The 17262-nt window shown below is 47.0% G+C and overlaps 1 protein-coding gene across 2 annotated transcripts; it reads left to right on the forward strand.

Moving 5' to 3' along the window:
• The first annotated feature begins 852 nt into the window (after positions 1-852).
• bbox1 (butyrobetaine (gamma), 2-oxoglutarate dioxygenase (gamma-butyrobetaine hydroxylase) 1) lies at positions 853-16170 on the forward strand. 2 transcript variants are annotated; one of them, XM_084475738.1, is made up of 9 exons: positions 940-987; positions 1672-1741; positions 2139-2609; positions 5925-6039; positions 13100-13298; positions 14077-14182; positions 14319-14515; positions 14790-14956; positions 15316-16170. In XM_084475738.1, exons 3-9 carry the CDS (start codon positions 2160-2162, stop codon positions 15480-15482), a joined length of 1401 nt encoding a protein of 466 aa, XP_084331864.1. In that variant the 5' UTR covers positions 940-987; positions 1672-1741; positions 2139-2159; the 3' UTR covers positions 15483-16170. The 2 variants fall into 2 exon arrangements, with proteins under 2 accessions (XP_084331865.1, XP_084331864.1); XM_084475739.1 differs by lacking the exon at positions 1672-1741 and having other exon boundaries at positions 853-987.
• The last annotated feature ends 1092 nt before the right edge of the window (positions 16171-17262 follow it).

A 17262-nucleotide genomic window follows, 5' to 3' on the forward strand; every position in this document is an offset into this window, starting at 1 on the left:
TAGAGTTATAATAGCATATATTGAGTTATAATAGAGTTCTGTAGTTCTAAAGAGTAATAAAGAGTAATAATAGTGTATAGAGTTATAATATAATATATATATATATATAATATACAAAGCTATCTAAATATATTATAGAGTTATAATAGCATATATAGAGTTATAATAGAGTCCTGTAGTTCTATAGTTATAATTAAGCAATAGATCACGACAGGCTGTGCCTATTGCTTTACAACATTTCCACCCTCTCCAGCAATGAACATATTTTTAGGCTTCAGTGAACTATGCTATTGCTTTTATATATAAATAAACAACAGTTCAAGTTAGGCGCGGAGTGATACTGAACTACTCTGTCAACTGAACGGGCGTCATAGCTGTGTGTATACGCTCAATATAAGATCGCTTGATTTAAGCCACCCGTTTTATAATATCATATATCTAGTTCTATATATTTAATAATATAAGCTGCTGGCTGGTCAGGTTGTTGGTTCGCTCCTCCGTGACGTCGCCGTCCAGCTGCAGTAGACCAGAGGTTACGGTCTACAGTAGAGCAGAGGTTACGGTCTAGACTCTACAGTAGACCAGAGGTTACGGTCTACAGTAGAGCAGAGGTTACGGTCTAGACTCTACAGTAGACCAGAGGTTACGGTCTGCAGTAGAGCAGAGGTTACGGTCTACAGTAGAGCAGAGGTTACGTCTGCAGTAGAGCAGAGGTTACGGTCTAGACTCTACAGTAGACCAGAGGTTACGGTCTACAGTAGACCAGAGGTTACGGTCTGCAGTGGACCAGAGGTTACGGTCTACAGTAGAGCAGAGGTTACGGTCTACAGTAGAGCAGAGGTTACGGTCTGCAGTAGAGCAGAGGTTACAGTCTGCAGTCTGTTACTACGTGATGTCACGGCGCGTATCGCCCCCACAACCTTTCACCTACTTCCCGTCGGTCGCTCTGGATCGGCGTCATATCATCGGGTGGACAGAATATTAAAGGTAAGAAGGCTCTGAACCGAACGCTTTAACACTGCTTACGTTTATTTTATAATGTGAAAGTGTAAATCTATAACTCGTCCAGTCCGTCCGAGGCGAACCCATGCCCCACTAACAACACTATTTCGGTCTGGAGGGAACCCATGCCCCACTAACAACACTAGTCGGTCTGGAGCGAACCCATGCCCTCACTAACAACACTAGTCCGTCTGGAGCGAACCCATGCCCTCACTAACAACACTAGTCCGCCTGGAGCGAACCCATGCCCTCACTAACAACACTAGTCGGTCTGGAGCGAACCCATGCCCTCACTAACAACACTAGTCCGTCCGAAGCGAACCCATGCCCTCACTAAGCCCATCACTAGTCCGTCGAACAGATATGTCCATGATGAATGAAAGTCACTATCAGCGCTGTAACATGTGGACACGTGTTAGAGCGCTGATAGTGACTTTTATTCAGTTGTAGTTGTTGAACATAGTCTGTGCGTAAAGAGATTTGACAGAAACCTCCACGAGTCGACACGGTAGCTTGTTATCGTTAGTAAGGCTACAATTTTATCAGGAGTAAAGATACAAAAAAGTAGATCAATTATCAGGTGCATCCTGGAAGCAGCCAATCAGAGCAGCCAGCTGAGGTAGTCCCACCTTTTGTGAGCTCACGGGGGTCCACTGCCTATATATGCAGGTAACCTGATGTTTGATGTAGCTGACTGCTTGAGAAGACCTCAGATAGGCCAACCAGATACATTTGAAAGGTAAGGTTATCTGATGTCTCTTTTGTACTGTATGCTTATAACTAACAAAGAGCTGCAGAGAGAAAGCTAATGTCAACTGCAAGAGCAGGATGGTGTCTCTCCAGGCCTTCCTAATATACTTATTATTTCAGATCCAATTCAATAGTCAAAGTATTTCACTAGGACTAGTAAAAGACACCATAGTGTGGTTTCCCAAATTCGTTTACCTAACCACTTAATTCTCTAAGCCGTCAAAGGGACTGCCTTGAGCTGTGAATGACCTGTGAAGAATGTTCCACGTGCAGACGCACACAACTCCTATCACTGGCAGTCAACGAGGCTTCAGTCACCATCTGTTCACTTCTTACTTATCATTATGGAATCCGTATAAAATTATTTCTCTTCCCACCGTCTCCAGCCTTCCATCAGCGGAGCCACAATGTCCCTTAGTAGACTGGCCCGGTACGGCCTGTCAGGACGGGGGCTGCTGGGGGCCCCCGCCCGGCCCCTGGGGGCCCCCGCCCAGCCCCTGGGGGCCCCCTCCCGGCCCCTGGGCTCACTGAGCTGCCGCAGAAGACCGGGGCTGTGGCCCGCCCGGACTGGGCCGCGCCCGGCCTCCCTGCCGTGCCGCGGGCACCAGACAGTGAGGGCCGCCCCCCTCCCCGGGGCCCGCTGTCAGGTGGTGACTCTGGGGGCCCAGGACGAGGAGAGGCTGCTGGAGGTGGTGTGGGAGGACGGCGAGCGGAGCCTCTACCCCTACACCTGGCTCAGAGACAACTGCCAGTGCCCAGCCTGCACGCTGCAGTCGGCCCAGGCCCGCAGCCTGCTCTTCTCCCAGCTGGACGTCCACACCGGGCTCCAGGAGGTGCAGCTCCATGGAGACAACCAGGTAGGCTGTGGTCCCCCCCCCACCCTCCGTATCAATAACCTGAACCGCCTGGGGGGGGGTTAAGGAAATGCTTTCCCAAACATGAGGTACTGCTTCCCTGTTTACTCCTTTGATTCCCGCCCCTTGTGTCCAGTACTGGTAGGGCTGTCAAAATTGCTCAAAAATTATGTTTAAATATTCCCTCTAAAAAACCACACATATTCGAACTATTCTAATATCTATATTTGCGCATTATGTCAATAACAGGACAAACTAATACGAGACATAACTACTTGTATAGGTAGTTTATTTAAGTTTAAACATATTTGACAACATATTACTACACAAAAATAAGTAAATTAACTAATGGCCAAGACCGCAGACCTTGCTCTCGCTCACTCACTCGCTCTCTTTTTCTATCTCTCTCTCTCGCTCCCCCTCACTCTCTCTGCGCATACTGGTTTAAATAAACAACAACAATAAACAAATGCTGAGTGCTGATCAAGAGTTTTGTGCGAGCAATTTAAGGTCCCAACTCTTGTCGCTTGTCTTGTGTCTTGTCTTGTGTTCTGGTCGCCCACTCGCAAAGCAGACAGCCACATCGTGGCTGCCACGGGTGTGTGTTTTTCCACATTAGAGTATTAATTTTCCCCTTCGAATGTCTGTTTTTAAAAACTATTTGAATATGTATTTGAATTTAGAATATTTGTTGACAGCCCTAGTACTGGTTCTGTTCACCTATTACCTGGTTATGTAAGGTGACCCTTTCTGGGCCTGCTTCCTTGTGTTTCTGTATGGTTGTATATTAAAAACCATTTCCGTTAGCCCGGATTTAACTCATATCTGGGCTCGAGGCGAGGTTCATGATTGGCCAAATCAACACCTTCTCCAGCACAGCCCAAAGCACTGGAAGAGGGGTCGGACGTTTCTCTGCCTCTGTGGAAGCGCACCAATAGTGTCATCTGTGGTTTTGCCCTGCATTGATTCCTGCCTATTGTCCGCCCTATTGGGGGCGGACAGAAGAATACAGAGAATCATTAATTGTGATGGCAGTAATATAAATAGGATATTCTTTTATTGTGTTTTTGTTGACATTCTGCTTACTTTTGAAAGGTATAATATGTAACATGTCCTCAAATATCTGAAAAACCAACTAATGATTGAATTTGTTCAGAGAGAATAATGCCATCCATGATTGATCGTTTCCCCCATACATTTTATTATTCAAAATAGGTGAAAAATCCTATTTCATTGTAGAGCTGCTGGCCTTTCCTCACGGAGCAGACGGCCAGAATTCTTAACAGAATCAGTTCTTCAAATCTGTATGACGGATGCCAGAAATACAAAAAACCCTGTCTAAATCCTAACGAGTGCTTATCAATTCCATAATGTTTGACTTTTAAAAGCTGTTGCATTTTGTAAATGGAAATGAAAACCCCATTGAATTTATAACATTGAAATATTATACTTTTTTTTTTTTTTAAGTTCCTCTGAATTGATTCGTTTTGAATTCACCTCTTTGAAATTCACACATGGCGTTAGTTAAACCATTTTAAAAAACACGATTTAAAATATAGTTTTTCATTGTTCACTAATTCAGATTAAACAATTCAAATTGCAGATATTCAAAACACGATATTGCTGCCTGCCTATCAGAGCGCTGTCTGTTAGTCATGGCATCAAAACGAGTGGTCTGGTTTGAGTCAGTTATTATAATCATACTCAGACCTCAATAAGCACAGCGGTCTTCAGGGGACAGCAGTTGGTTCTATTACTTTGAGTCGACTAGAAGTAACTGCTCAGGCCTGTCCCTGGTCCCTCAGTTTCACTTTTTATGTTTGGATTTTCTGGTCCGTATTTTGTAGTGATGCGAAGTTCGGATCTTTATCCGGACTTGGATGTTCGGATCTCGTTCTTTCAAATAAACAGATCTTTTCGAGTAGGATTGTTCATTTGTGCATATAAAGAAATCGCGTCATATACAGTAGTCTTATGTGCTTGTGCCTATACTTTGTGACAACGTAAAAATGTGTTTTTAAGCAGACAAATAGACAGACTGCCTCCCCCACCCCGACGTCATAAAGCTATGTTCAGACTGAAAGGACAATTGAACATTGAGCCCCTTTCTGGTTTGTCTAGGATGAAATAGAGTGGTTGACACTGAAATTTAGACTATTGGTCCTGTCTTGGATATTTGGCTAATTTCTAGTCGCCCCTGCCTGCTTCAGAATGGCTGGCTATGGGCATGAACAAACCTGTCCTTAAAACAACTCTAAACGTTCATTTTCAGAAATAAATAAATCCCATAAAATCCAATAAAGTAGATCCCATTGATTTCTGTTGGAAGACTCAGACAAACAGAAAGGGGGGCTGGTTGTAGTCTTTTCTAGCCCTACTGTTGAGACGGAGAACCGAGGGAAAAGACTACAACCAAACGTAAACAGTCCCCCTTTCCGTTTCCTGCCAGCAAGCAATGAGTCTTCCAACAAATCAATGGGATTTACAAAATGCGATAAATGTGCAATTAAACACTTCAGAAATGAGTGTTTGATCTCGGATGACAGCGCCGGGCTGTCAATCAAACATGAACACATTAGTCCGTCAACATGATTCCTGCATGAGCCACGCCAGATTGATTTGAGCTGGCATGGTGGGTAACTTCACTTAGCTACTTCACCATGTCATCAAACTACCTATTTAGTTATTGTTTTATACCTCTAGCTGCAGTAATGAAATCTTGTACCTTTTTCTTCTATTTATACTCCTATGAATGTACTACTGCTGCTATATTATTCCCTGTGACTAGTTTGTTTTGGTCGGTTTCAATAAATTACTCTGGCTATGTTGAACTTTGCCAGGAGCTTTTTATTGGTTGTGTAAACATAATCCCTTAATTGCTACATCAGTGGCATAATTACTGACACATAAAGTACTCAGGGAAGTGGATCAAAGGTTGAACACTTGGTAGCAGGCACCTTTCACTTCATGTGCTGTGTTTATAGCACGCGGTCGCTCTGCTTATGGGCTTTTAAATAATGATGATTGCAAACCGCCAAAGACTACTCCTAAATTACGCCTAAACTACACCCAGACTACACCTAGACTACACTGAACTACATCTAGAAAATTGTTGCAGTTCTTTAAGGAGAGAAAAATAAAACCGATGTTCAAGGGGAGCTTCAACTCGCTGAGGTTGAAACCCCAAATATAAATGTTGTGTTTCCTAAACACATAACAATGTCACTTTGGATTTGTCTTATAAACCAATGAATCCAAAGCAACAGCTAGACGCCATGTGGGTGATAGTCAGTCTGACTAGCGTCTCCCTCTCCGCAGGTGTCCATCGTGTGGCCCGACCAGCACGTCAGCCGCTTTGAGCTGCCGTGGCTGCGGAGACGCTGCTTCTCTCCCGCTGCCAGGCAGGCGATGCAAGAGGAGCTCTTCATCAACGGTGAGACACAACGTAGAAAAGCATTTAGAGTGCTTATATCTGTACATTGTTCTCATTTAGATGACGCCGACGCCTTCTATGGTCCCGATGGCGTTGCCTTTTAGACAGTAGAGCAGAATGTGTGAGTGTCTGGTCCAGCCATGTCTGTGGCTGATTGAGATGGGATGTCTGGGTCGTTTGCGTGAGCTTCCAGCGCCTACACAGGGGAAAGGCAGCCCTTTATGAGACGTTTACAAGACAACCCCCAGCCCAATGCCCTTTACAAGCCCCGCCGCCGGGGCACGGGGAGTTGAGCAGGAGGAGGCGGGCTGCTAATAGAACGGGGATGACTGCAGACGGCCGCTGTCCTTGTGGTCCTGCAGGACCGCAGGGCTGCACGGCTCCTGCTTTGACTTCCTTCCAGACGGGTGGGTGGGTGTGTGTGTGTGTGTGTGTGTGTGTGTGTGTGTGTGTGTGTGTGTGTGTGTGTGTGTGTGTGTGTGTGTGTGTGTGTGTGTGTGTGTGTGTGTGTGTGTGTGTGTGTGTGTGTGTGAGAGACGGCTAAGAGAAACCCTCTCCCCGTGTTGTAGATGGAAACAGCCTCTCCCCCCTCTTCTCCTCTTCCTCCCCCATCAAATTACACAAACAGGCAAACAGACGATCTGACAGACCCTGCATGCACGCACACACACACACAGTGTGAGTGTGTGTGTGTGTGTGTGTGGCAAAGCTGTTTTGTTTTCCAACCACTGCCTGTTCAGTGCCAGGAGAGTCTTGAAATAAGAGCAAAGCTTAAACTGTCTGCATCCCAATCGAGCACACACACACACACACACACACACACACACACACACACACACACACACACACACAATCTCTGGGTTCAATTATATACTATTTAATATCAGTCCTAACAAAAGTTCTGCTGATGTGTACAAAAATTGCATACATTTTAGGATTCTCTCTCTCTGCCTGTCTCTGTCTCTCTCTCTCTGTGCCTGTGTCTCTCTCTCCCTCTCTCTCTCTCTCTCCTGTCATGTGGTACCTGTCTTCATGGTGTGCCTGTGTCTTTCTATCTCTCTCTCTTTCTGTCTCTCTCTCCTGTCATGTGGTACCTGTCTTCATGGTGTGTCTGTAAAACCTCTCCACAATGGGAGCAGAGCCCCCTCAGGGCACTGGGAGGTCACTGAGCTAATGGGAGCTCTGCGTTGGTTGTTTTCTTTAGTTTTTTTCAATGCCGCTTCACTCTCACTATCATGAATAGAACTCTAGTCTGAGTTATTGAGGTATTTTCCTTGACCATGTTTCTGAATCGGCCTCCACCACTGAGTGTAGGGGTGTAATTAAGAGGGCAAGATACTAGGTACTGGTATAAGTGCTCAATAATTCAACACACACACACACACACACTTTACTCTGAATGTAAAGGTAAAGTACCCATTGACTGACATTTATTTGAGGAGTGCTTAGTTACATTTTCTTTGTTAGCTTGCCTTAATCATATGTCCTTGAGACCCAGTAATCTGCTGAAGTAAGTAACCCAGAACCCTAGCCTGACGTCTGCATGGGGAATGAATCAAGACGAGCTCTGCTGAGTCTGTGTAACGCGGACCCCCCCGTCTTGCCATGTGGAATAGTGATTCATGGGTAAGGTCCTGAGTCCTGTGTTCCTGCCAACTTTAAAATTGCTCTTGACCACAGAGAGCATTTTGAAGCCCAAACAGAGCCTGTTGCCGGTAGCGACGGCTCTGTCTGCAGACGCTGATTGACTGCTGCTTGAGTTGTGTGTCCGACCGTCGTTGTAGTAGCTTCTTCATGGGCTCATGGTTCAGCCCATCGCATCATGACTTGGTTTCATGTTTGCGTTGCGTTTTGCGTACGTTGCTGTTCTTTGTTTGTTGATGAATGGAAGATGTTTCCTGTCAACATCCTTCTATTTTATTACAAAATGAGACTGAAGAGGATTCTTTCATCTTCCTCCACTCGTCAAACGGCCTCGTCTTCAGTGGTTGTCCTGTGTCTCTCCTGGGACCTGGCGGTCTGCCAGGCAGTCTGGACAGACAGGCGTCCCCCAGGCATCCCCCAGCCTCCAGCTGTTGGCGGGAGGGAGAGGCTGGAGAGTCTGTGTTATTACGCCTCCAGGCGCCGTTGTCTTCTGGGATCGCGCTTGATGATCTACACCTGAAGTGTTTTTTTATTAACACTTGTGCTAATTGCTTGCAGCCACAGTTTGGATTGTTTTTAATTTGCAGCTAGTATGTTTTTTTAAATAAAGCACTTTCAGTCCACCATGTCTAAAGATAGCCGAGTTCTCTCTTTGGAGGGACATCAGAAAACATTTTACAGCTTTTTATGATAAAACAGCTTATTAGAGATTGATTATTCAAGGATGTCTATAAAGTGGGAGCAACAATATTTCATCCCCTTTTAGTCACTGGACTGATTATATTTGTACGGGTTGCAAAGTAGAAGGCCTTTCCCTGATTACAATCCAATTTTGTTCTAATACTTTTTATATAGTCCTTATATTATCGGCTGCAAAGTGCATTGTAGTATTTTTAAAGAAAACTATTATGTATTCCCTTCTAACGTTCAGAGAACTATAACCAAGTGAAATATGGCCCTGTGCTGCATTCCTAGTACACAGCAGTTCTCTGGAATCAAAATCTTTCCTCTGTCATCCCAAGTATTTGAGTAAATCTTCCAGCCAATACGAGGCCAAGTAAGGAAATATTTTATTCAGTTAGTTTGTTTAGCTCTCAAGAATTTAAACAACCTTCAGCTTGGGTAAACGTCCCACTCTGTCTATAAGAAGCTGTGTTGGTGAGTGACCTATGGAGTTTCCCCTCTCGATTGCGCTGACTGTACATGTGAACTTCGAACGTTAGCAGCCGACACACTAAAGGCTCAGTTGGCTCTGCTTATTGGCTTCCTTATCTGGATGGATTCTCCCCCTTTCACCCATAAAATCGGACTGCCTTTTCCATTTCTTCCCGTAACGGACCTCTTTGATACTCAAACCAGGTCGTCATCTCCATGCTTCCACTTCATGATCCCGTCCTGGTGTTTGTTTGTGAGTGGAATTTGGACAGATCTGAGCAGCCAGATATGAAGCTTCTATAAGAATAGATCTAGATCTCTGGAGGGGAAATGCCTTTGTGCCCATTGCAATCGTACACTCTGCTGCATGCAGGAGCAACTGGCTCGCTATTGTGTTTTATTTCATTTATGAACAGATAATAATAATTATCTCTTCATAATTTACATTGTGCTATTTTTATAAATTTCTTTAATTAAATATCCCTCATTCCAGATAGAACATTACATTTATTTGATGTTATGATGTAATAATTAATTCATTATGAATTCATTATTCTTACTAAGAATACCGCAATACTACGCCAAGAACGTTTGTTGGAGGACGATGGTTCTATTGTGTGTGATATATTACTACCTCTTGGAGGCTGATGGCTCTGAACACACTGTCAGAGTTGGCAGCTCCGTTGGTACATTTATCTTTAACAGTCGTCGGTTACTTGATTGTTATGATTAGTTTACACAGCTCCAATTAACGGATTGGTTCCAGATCAAACAAGTAGCAACTGATTTGGCAATTTCCTGTCTGGCTCTTGTTTGCCTTTCCCCATCTGTTGTGGATTCAGCCCCCTCCCTCTCCCTCCATCTATGGGCTTTTGTGGCACTATGTCATCACTGTGCACTCCAGGGCTTCTGGAAACATAACTGTGGTGTTACATCAATGGAAAAACATTCCTTCCCCCAGCCTCACATCACTTCTTGCTCTGATTACTCTGAACACAATTTGATTCGCTGACACGTGATCGCTGCGGGCACCTTGAGACCCACACCTTGGATTCTACTGACGTCAGAGCTGCTCAACTCTTAATCACAGCACCAGTCATCCACTGGTTCAGAGGCCTCAAAGCAGAGACGCACTGGAAAGTATGGCTAACCCCTGATCCAGGATCTGGCAGAAGGATGAAGAATTGGAAACGGTTAAACCTTGGATGTCTCCTTCCAACATCATTAGATGTTCAGTAGATACCATGTGGAGGACATGGAATACTCCACGTTTTAAATCCTCTACGGACGCTGAGCTAACAAGAGGTGTACTTGCTCTTGTGTAAACTGGTGGCGGTGATTAGTTGCCCAATCATTAGTGTCTCAGAAATAAGGGACCTTTTGTTTTAACCAGAGGGGGGCCGTGGGGTGGGGTAGGTTAGCTTGTTCCTAGCTTACCCTGAGACAGAGGCTTATTATACCGAGCCTTGTGAGACAAAAACAACTCACACACCACGGGCTACTAAAGCAATGCAGCTTATAAAAGATCCCCCTCCAAGATGAGTGAGCAATACGTTAGAATCCTGTTGCCCCAGGGCTCCCTTGTAAAAGAGATTTCAATATCTCAATGGGACTTCACCTGGTTAAATAAAGGAAAAATAAAATAAATAATAAAAAATAAAAAAACAGCAATACGTTAGAATCCAACATTTTGTCACTTGTAACCGTAACTTAAGATAATTTCCCCCTCAGTATCCCCTCTGCCTTCTGGTCTCCAGCCCGTCAGAGGACATTCCACAGATAGCCTCTTGAAGGCAGCTCTGTGATTAAAACCCCACTAACTCAAATAGAGCTCTCTGGATAACCAGAGGGAACGGCGCAGTGTCAGCGTGGCTCGGGCCTCGATCTGAAACCATCCCAGGGGACCGAGAGCCAGGATGCCAGGGGCCCGCATTCAGCCCCACCCCCCCGTCTGGAAAAAGAACCTTAGCAGAAGACGGAGCCGGAGAACCGAGCAGCATGGCGGATGAGGCCCATAAACCATCCTGTCACCCTGTCAAATGTACGTCTCCTGCAACGACATGATGTCATCCTCGCCTTACCGGAGCCTTCCTCCTTCTGGTGTGGAAACGGCAGCAGTGGAGGAACCTGATACGGCCTCTGAATTGCTCACCTCTCTTCTGTTTCCCGACACACACTCGCGCTCGCCAGGAAGCAAACGTGAACTTCCCCCAGCTGCATGCTGGGCAGAGCGGGTGAGACTAATCTTTGATTGGCTCTGCGGCAGCAAAAGGCCACGCTGGGAAAACCAGTGGCGTGAATTCACATTCCTGGGTGAGTGAGAAGGTGTCGCGCATTACACGCCACTGCGAGCAGAACATTCCGCCCGTCTGGCCCTCGGCTCGCCGTCAGCGGCTTCCCAGCTCAGACCGCCCCCCGCTGGGCTTGGCCGCGTCCACTCCAATCACCGCTGATTGCCCGGGTTCTGCACACACCATTCCGCTCCCCAATCATTCCCTTAACCTCTTGATTCATTCACCAAGCGAGAGAAAAGGTCTGACTCGGCCTCATGTCTTCAGTTTAGTCCATGACTACTTCTGTGCACGTCACAAATAATGCTGCTTCCCAGTTTGACATACTTGGGCCCGCGTCGATGGAAACACAAACAGTGTGTCCGTGCACGCGTCCGTGTTCTCAGATGATTAATGGTAGGAAAGGGTTTTCCATTCCACCGAAACGAAAGTCAACATTTCTTTTTGTGTATGTCTTGAAATAAATATCAATGAAGACCTGAGTCCTGACCAAGTGGTCATTACGGAGTGGTATTATTCCCATTTGGTTTAAAGTGCAGTAAATGGACCAGAGAGGCTCAGACGTGGCAGCAGCCAACGGGTCATGTGACCTGTGGGCCTTCAGTGAGTGCTGAGCCCCCCCCCAGCCGGCCCTCTGAGACGCACACCCTGTTTCACAGGAGAACTTGCTACATTTCAGCTGTTCCTCTGCCCCATGCTTAGCCTTTGTGGTTACTGCTGCTCGTATCCGGGCAGCAAAGGGTTTTTACGGTCCTGTTTGGTCGTCTCCCAAAGGTTTTTTTACAAGGCCTAACAAGGGAGAGGTCATATACCTCCTGAACTGTGTGAAGCTGTTTCTGTTTCTCATGACGATGCGGAGGAGGGCGGTGGCAGAGCTCCAGAGTTCTGCTTCTCTCTGAGTTGATGCTGCGTCGTTTGGTTTGTTCACTTGTCATCTCCGGGATGGCATCACGCCACAGAGGAGTCGCGCACGCACACCGACACAAAGAAACAACAACATGTCCGCAGATCGCAGCTCGTCAGTCGTGCAGCCGCCCTTTTCCACAGCGTGAGCCAGTGAGAGCCATAAATCAGCCCCACATCAGCGAGCGGCAGGATCTCCGGTGTCCCGGTCCGGAACCCGTCTGACGATGATAAACGGTGCGGACGCCGGCTCGTCGAGCATCAGCCTCCCCCGCCGAAGACCCTCCCCTGGCAGCCCGCCACCTCCATCAGACACGCCCGCTTCTCTGAGGGGGTCGGGGGGGGGGGGGGGGGGGTCGACGTGAAGAGCCACAAAAATCTCCACGGCAACCTTCCTCCATCCTCCAACCAACCAAGAAGTGCTGAGCGCTGGCTTCACGCTGGAGTCTCAGGGAGGAGAGTGGAACATTGAGCTGAGCCAGCTGGGGGGAAGCAGTGGGAGGGTTTCTTTCCACTGATGCCTCTCTGTTTTGGTGAGACGTGTGCGTGAGTGATTGTGTGTGTGCTTTTCCTCAACCGACCTCCTATTTGTCTATTTATGAGCACTCGGAACCCCGAATGTGTTGGGGCGACAAGGTTTTAATTAATCGTAGCAGAGACGAGGCAACAGCTGTTGCCATGGAAGCAGAGTGGTTGCAACAAATTGTTTAATTATCACGGTCAGCTGCTCATTGCATTGTTCACATCAAAACGTCCAATGCAGCCATCAAGTGTTTCATGAGGCATGAAGCCTCACTTCGTTCTGATGATGACGCCAGGCCTCCAGACCTCAGAGGCCTCGCTGGCCTCCACTCTCAAGGCAGGAAGTGGGTTCAGTCATGTGGAATTTGCCAATTTCCAAATTGTACAGCTGGATCACAAATAAAGGATAGTTTTGGCCACAAACTCCTGTAAACCTTGTAAATCAATATTTTCCTAGCTAAAAAAAAGAACCGCTTGTTTATTGAGTTAGTGGATGTTGGCGGTGTGGTGTGGGTCATGTGACAATGTCAACCTTCTCTCTCTAGAGCGGATCCACTGGGACTCCAAGCTGCTGATCCCCAGCGCCAGCTTCGAGGAGGTCCTGACAGACGATAAGGCCGCCCTGGACTGGCTGCAGGCGCTTCGGCGTGTTGGCGTGGTCTACCTGCAGGGGGCGCCATCGGAGAGAGGCCAGGTAGCCCGACTGAGCGAGCGGATTGGATATCTGAGGCTGACGTTTTACGGGTGAGAGAGTGATGACCCCCCCCTCCGTTTCCGTTCCATGATCCTCATCCACGATGGTGTTTGACCATTTTTAGTGCCTACTAAATCAAGACAGCATTACATTTCCACCACTGCTGTAGGGCCCGGGAACCTGATTTGTCAAAGTTGGGAAGAAAATATGAAATAAAAAGAGTAATTTACAGCCTCCCCCAAGGGGTGAGGCACAGAGCAGGGAGAGGCGTTGAGGGAACAGATCTCTGCTCTCAGCGTATTCCTCTCACCTCGTACCCGGGGCGGGGGCCCACCGAGCGGTAGTGGACCAATGGAGGATCTTGCTGCCCCTCCATCGACTGGCCTCATGGTGTCAGCGCAGCCTCCCCCCCCCTAAACCCTCCAGGTGTTGGGAGGTTGATGTTCCTCTTTAAGCCAGAGGAATAACCCGGTGTACTCAATCAGAACAACAGGTCTGGAGCACAAAGGCTCTCTGCTGCCAGTGGAGGAGCTCATAACGCTTGAAAGAGCAGAGCAGCAAAAGCCTTTAGCCTTTAGACTCAGGAGCAGGTCAGCTCAAGCCATGCATGTAGACACAGACGTTCACAACAACAAACCAAGGCTCATCAGGGGACTCTCTCTGGTTGAATGCAAACCTTGTGTGTAAGCCCTCTTCAAACCTCCCTCCTCCTCCATCATCACTTTCATCCTCGCCTCTCACCCTTTCCCCGCTTTTGATCATCAGCGAGTTGAGATGAAATGAATGGATTAGTGGAGTGGAGGAGATGAACATCCTGTGTCTGTGCAGCCCAACATGGCAGGTCCAGGACAAGGCGATGGCGGTCAACGTAGCCTACACCTCGGGGGACCTCAGCCTCCACACTGACTACCCTGCACTGCACCATCCGCCTGGAGTGAGTCTCTCTCCTTCCACAGGAGCTTGAAGGTTCCTTTTATCTCCAAGGACGTTGTAACAATGGGGGACGAGTGTGTAGCTCGTTGTCACGACGCCGTCTGATGGGGGCGTGTCTACGTTTCTGACCCCCGTAGGTCCAGTTCCTGCACTGCATCCAACAGGCGGAGCAGGGGGGGGAGAGCCAGGTGGTGGACGGCTTCCACATGGCCGAGGTCCTGCGGAGAGAAGACCCGCAGGCCTTCCGGACCCTCAGCTCCCTCAGGGTGGACTTCTCTGACATGGGGGAGGACTACTGTGACTTCAGGGTGCATTCCAAGAACCACATCATCAAGTGAGTGCCGTGCAATCTCCACATTCACGACTGTGTCTGTGTAGGAAAGAAAAACCTTTGTACAAATAAAATAACTGGGTTTAAATCCAGTGCTGTGTGGGGATGGAATGTGGTTTTGTAAGGGGAATACTGCCATCTGCTGGTCAGATTATTGATGTGCTATAAACCCCGAGGGCACGAGCTCTGTGATATGCCCAGGGCTATAAGTAATACGATAGAAGAGGTAGAGAAGTTAACCTTTCCTTTGTATCCCTGGTCCTGATGTGGGGAGCAGTGTGGACTGTGAGGGTCAGGTCTCCAGGATCAACTACAACAACGCCACCAGAGACTCTGTGCTGGACCTGCCCCTGGACCAGGTCCAGGAGTTCTACAGAGCCCTGAAGGCCTACGTGGACATCATGAACCGACCAACCAACGTGGTGACCTACCGCATGGAGCCAGGTCAGGGTGCACCTCTTTAAGACGAGAACTTCAGCACCACACTCTGTCCTAGGGGAGGAGGAGACGCTTTAGAAGTTAGGAACAAATCCCTTATTATTTATTATTCATCATTATTCTTACACTTAAAGTCTTTAAAGATGGTATTTGGAGCAGCGATACAGAATGAAGTCCCACAGGCAGCCCCTCTATAGATGATGCTTGACTGAGCATCTTGTATGTGAATGCCCTAGAGCTGGAGACGGAACCACCAGGATGACTGAAGCCGCTGGTTAAAGTATTGTTTTGACAGAGCGTCCATCTTGTGAAACATCCGCCTGCTCACATTTTTGTTGGTGTTGTTGTTGGTGTTGTTGTCTCAGGCGACATCGTGACCTTTGACAACTGGAGGCTGCTCCACGGGCGTCAGAGCTACACCAGCTCCTGCGGGAAGCGGCGCCACCTGGAGGGGGCGTACCTAGACTGGGACGAGGTCATGTCCCGCCTGCGGATCCTCCGCAAGGCCGTCGGCCGAGAGGACCAGCACTGAGCCTCCAGCTAGCAGAGGCTCCAGCTAGCAGAGGCTCCAGCTAGCAGAGCCTCCAGCCTCCAGCTAGCAGAGCTACGAGTTCAACCGGAGACCAGAGGTTAACACCGTAATCCCAAATAACGACACACGACCACGCCGAATACCACATGAATACCAAGTGAATACCACATGAATACCACGTGACTACCACGTGAATACCACCCTGAATAGCCTATGTCCCTATGTATGTAGTAAAACATGTCTTAAATTTATAAAGTACAATTTTATCTTTATCTAAATAAATTTAAAAAACTACAAAAAAGTACCTTTGTGCGAGGGGAAGGCCCAGAAAATCAACAAGCAACACAGATCTATATTTTTTCATTCTAAGATTTAGATTTAAGAGGTGTGGCAATATAGTTTGAGATTGTGATTTTTCTAAGCTTAAATTATTTTTCTAGGTGTTCACAGCCTATGGCAAGTGTATTTTGCAGGCCTTTTACATGTTCTAATGAAAGTTTTATTGGAATTAAATTATTTAAATGTTACAATTTGGACTCAAAAGTCACCTTTTCTTTGTAGATAAATGTACAGATGAATACAAAAGTAATACAAAGTAAAGTGATCTTTCATTCATTAACAATGGCGTTAAGTATATATGTATGATGAGATGCATGTAAAACAATAAAACGTCCCATTTTGAATGAGATGATGCATTATGAGTGGATGGTGTTCTTACAGTGAAAAGATTCCACCTGTTTTATTGGGAGGCTCCAGGTCAATAAGTGGGACTCGCGCTGCAATCTCCACAGCATTGGGACTCGGTTAGACCCAAGTTATCAAAGAAGTTGTGTTGCTTTTTTTGACATGAAATATGTGTTATTACACCAGCCTGTTTTAATGCCTTACAGTATGGACCTTTAGACCATCAGCAGTCTATTTTAATGTCATACAGTACAGACCTTTAGACCGTCAGCCTGTTTTAATGTCATACAGTACAGACCTTTAGACCGTCAGCCTGTTTTAATGCCTTACAGTACGGACCTTTAGACCGTAAGCAGCCTAAAGCTGTTGATTGGAGAGAGCGTAAGGTGCGATGTGAATCCACTCCTGTGTGAATCGATGAGCGTGTGCCCGGGATCACACCGAGATCCGCTCAGTGAGTGACGTGGGAGCGGACTGGAGCAGCTTTCTGTCCGCCGTGGGAGCTGGAGGGAAACGCTTGAAGCTTTGTCAGCATGGGGGCGGGGCTGGAACCATGGGGGCGGGGCTGGCTGTGTAGGACTCACTCACTTCACTCCATCAGCTATTGGTTGCTGTAGAGCTGCATGGGTTAACTTTAAAGCAGAATGATTTCAATGATGGGGGGGGGGCTGTTAGCCTGCTACATCTCAATGACTTCTATCTCTTCTATGTTTATCTATAGCACAAATCTATGCGTGTGAAATTGATCATGCAGCTCTTCTCTTTCTGCATCACACTCAGGCCTGAAGAGCTTCGGTCTTACAACCACTTGCATCACAAATAATGAATCTTGTTTGCACTTTGCAGTGAAGGTGATGGTTGAGTAGAAGCAGACAGGTACACAGTGCAGCTATCAGGACATTGGTCAAATCAGCTAATGCCCATGGAAATGTTACAGTTAACCAATAGACGTTGTGGGCTGTACGTCCTGTCAACGCACGCATGCACACGCACACACACATTGCGCTTTTTATTGTCTGTCAATGCAGATAAAAAAACAAGAAACCAAATCCAAAAATGAATACATTTGAATGTAATTTGTTAGAAATGCCAAAGC

This window comes from Micromesistius poutassou, assembly GCF_964030765.1.
Source record: "Micromesistius poutassou genome assembly, chromosome: 12".
Taxonomy (NCBI): Eukaryota; Metazoa; Chordata; class Actinopteri; order Gadiformes; family Gadidae; genus Micromesistius; species Micromesistius poutassou.

Bases quoted from the DNA above. Each gene is read 5' to 3' on its own strand.
- bbox1 (XM_084475739.1), top strand. From the start codon at position 2,160: ATGTCCCTTAGTAGACTGGCCCGGTACGGCCTGTCAGGACGGGGGCTG. The intron at 6,040-13,099 runs GTGAGACACAAC...TTCTCTCTCTAG, and splicing joins AGAGGAGCTCTTCATCAACG to AGCGGATCCACTGGGACTCC. The intron at 14,516-14,789 runs GTGAGTGCCGTG...TGTGGGGAGCAG, and splicing joins TCCAAGAACCACATCATCAA to TGTGGACTGTGAGGGTCAGG.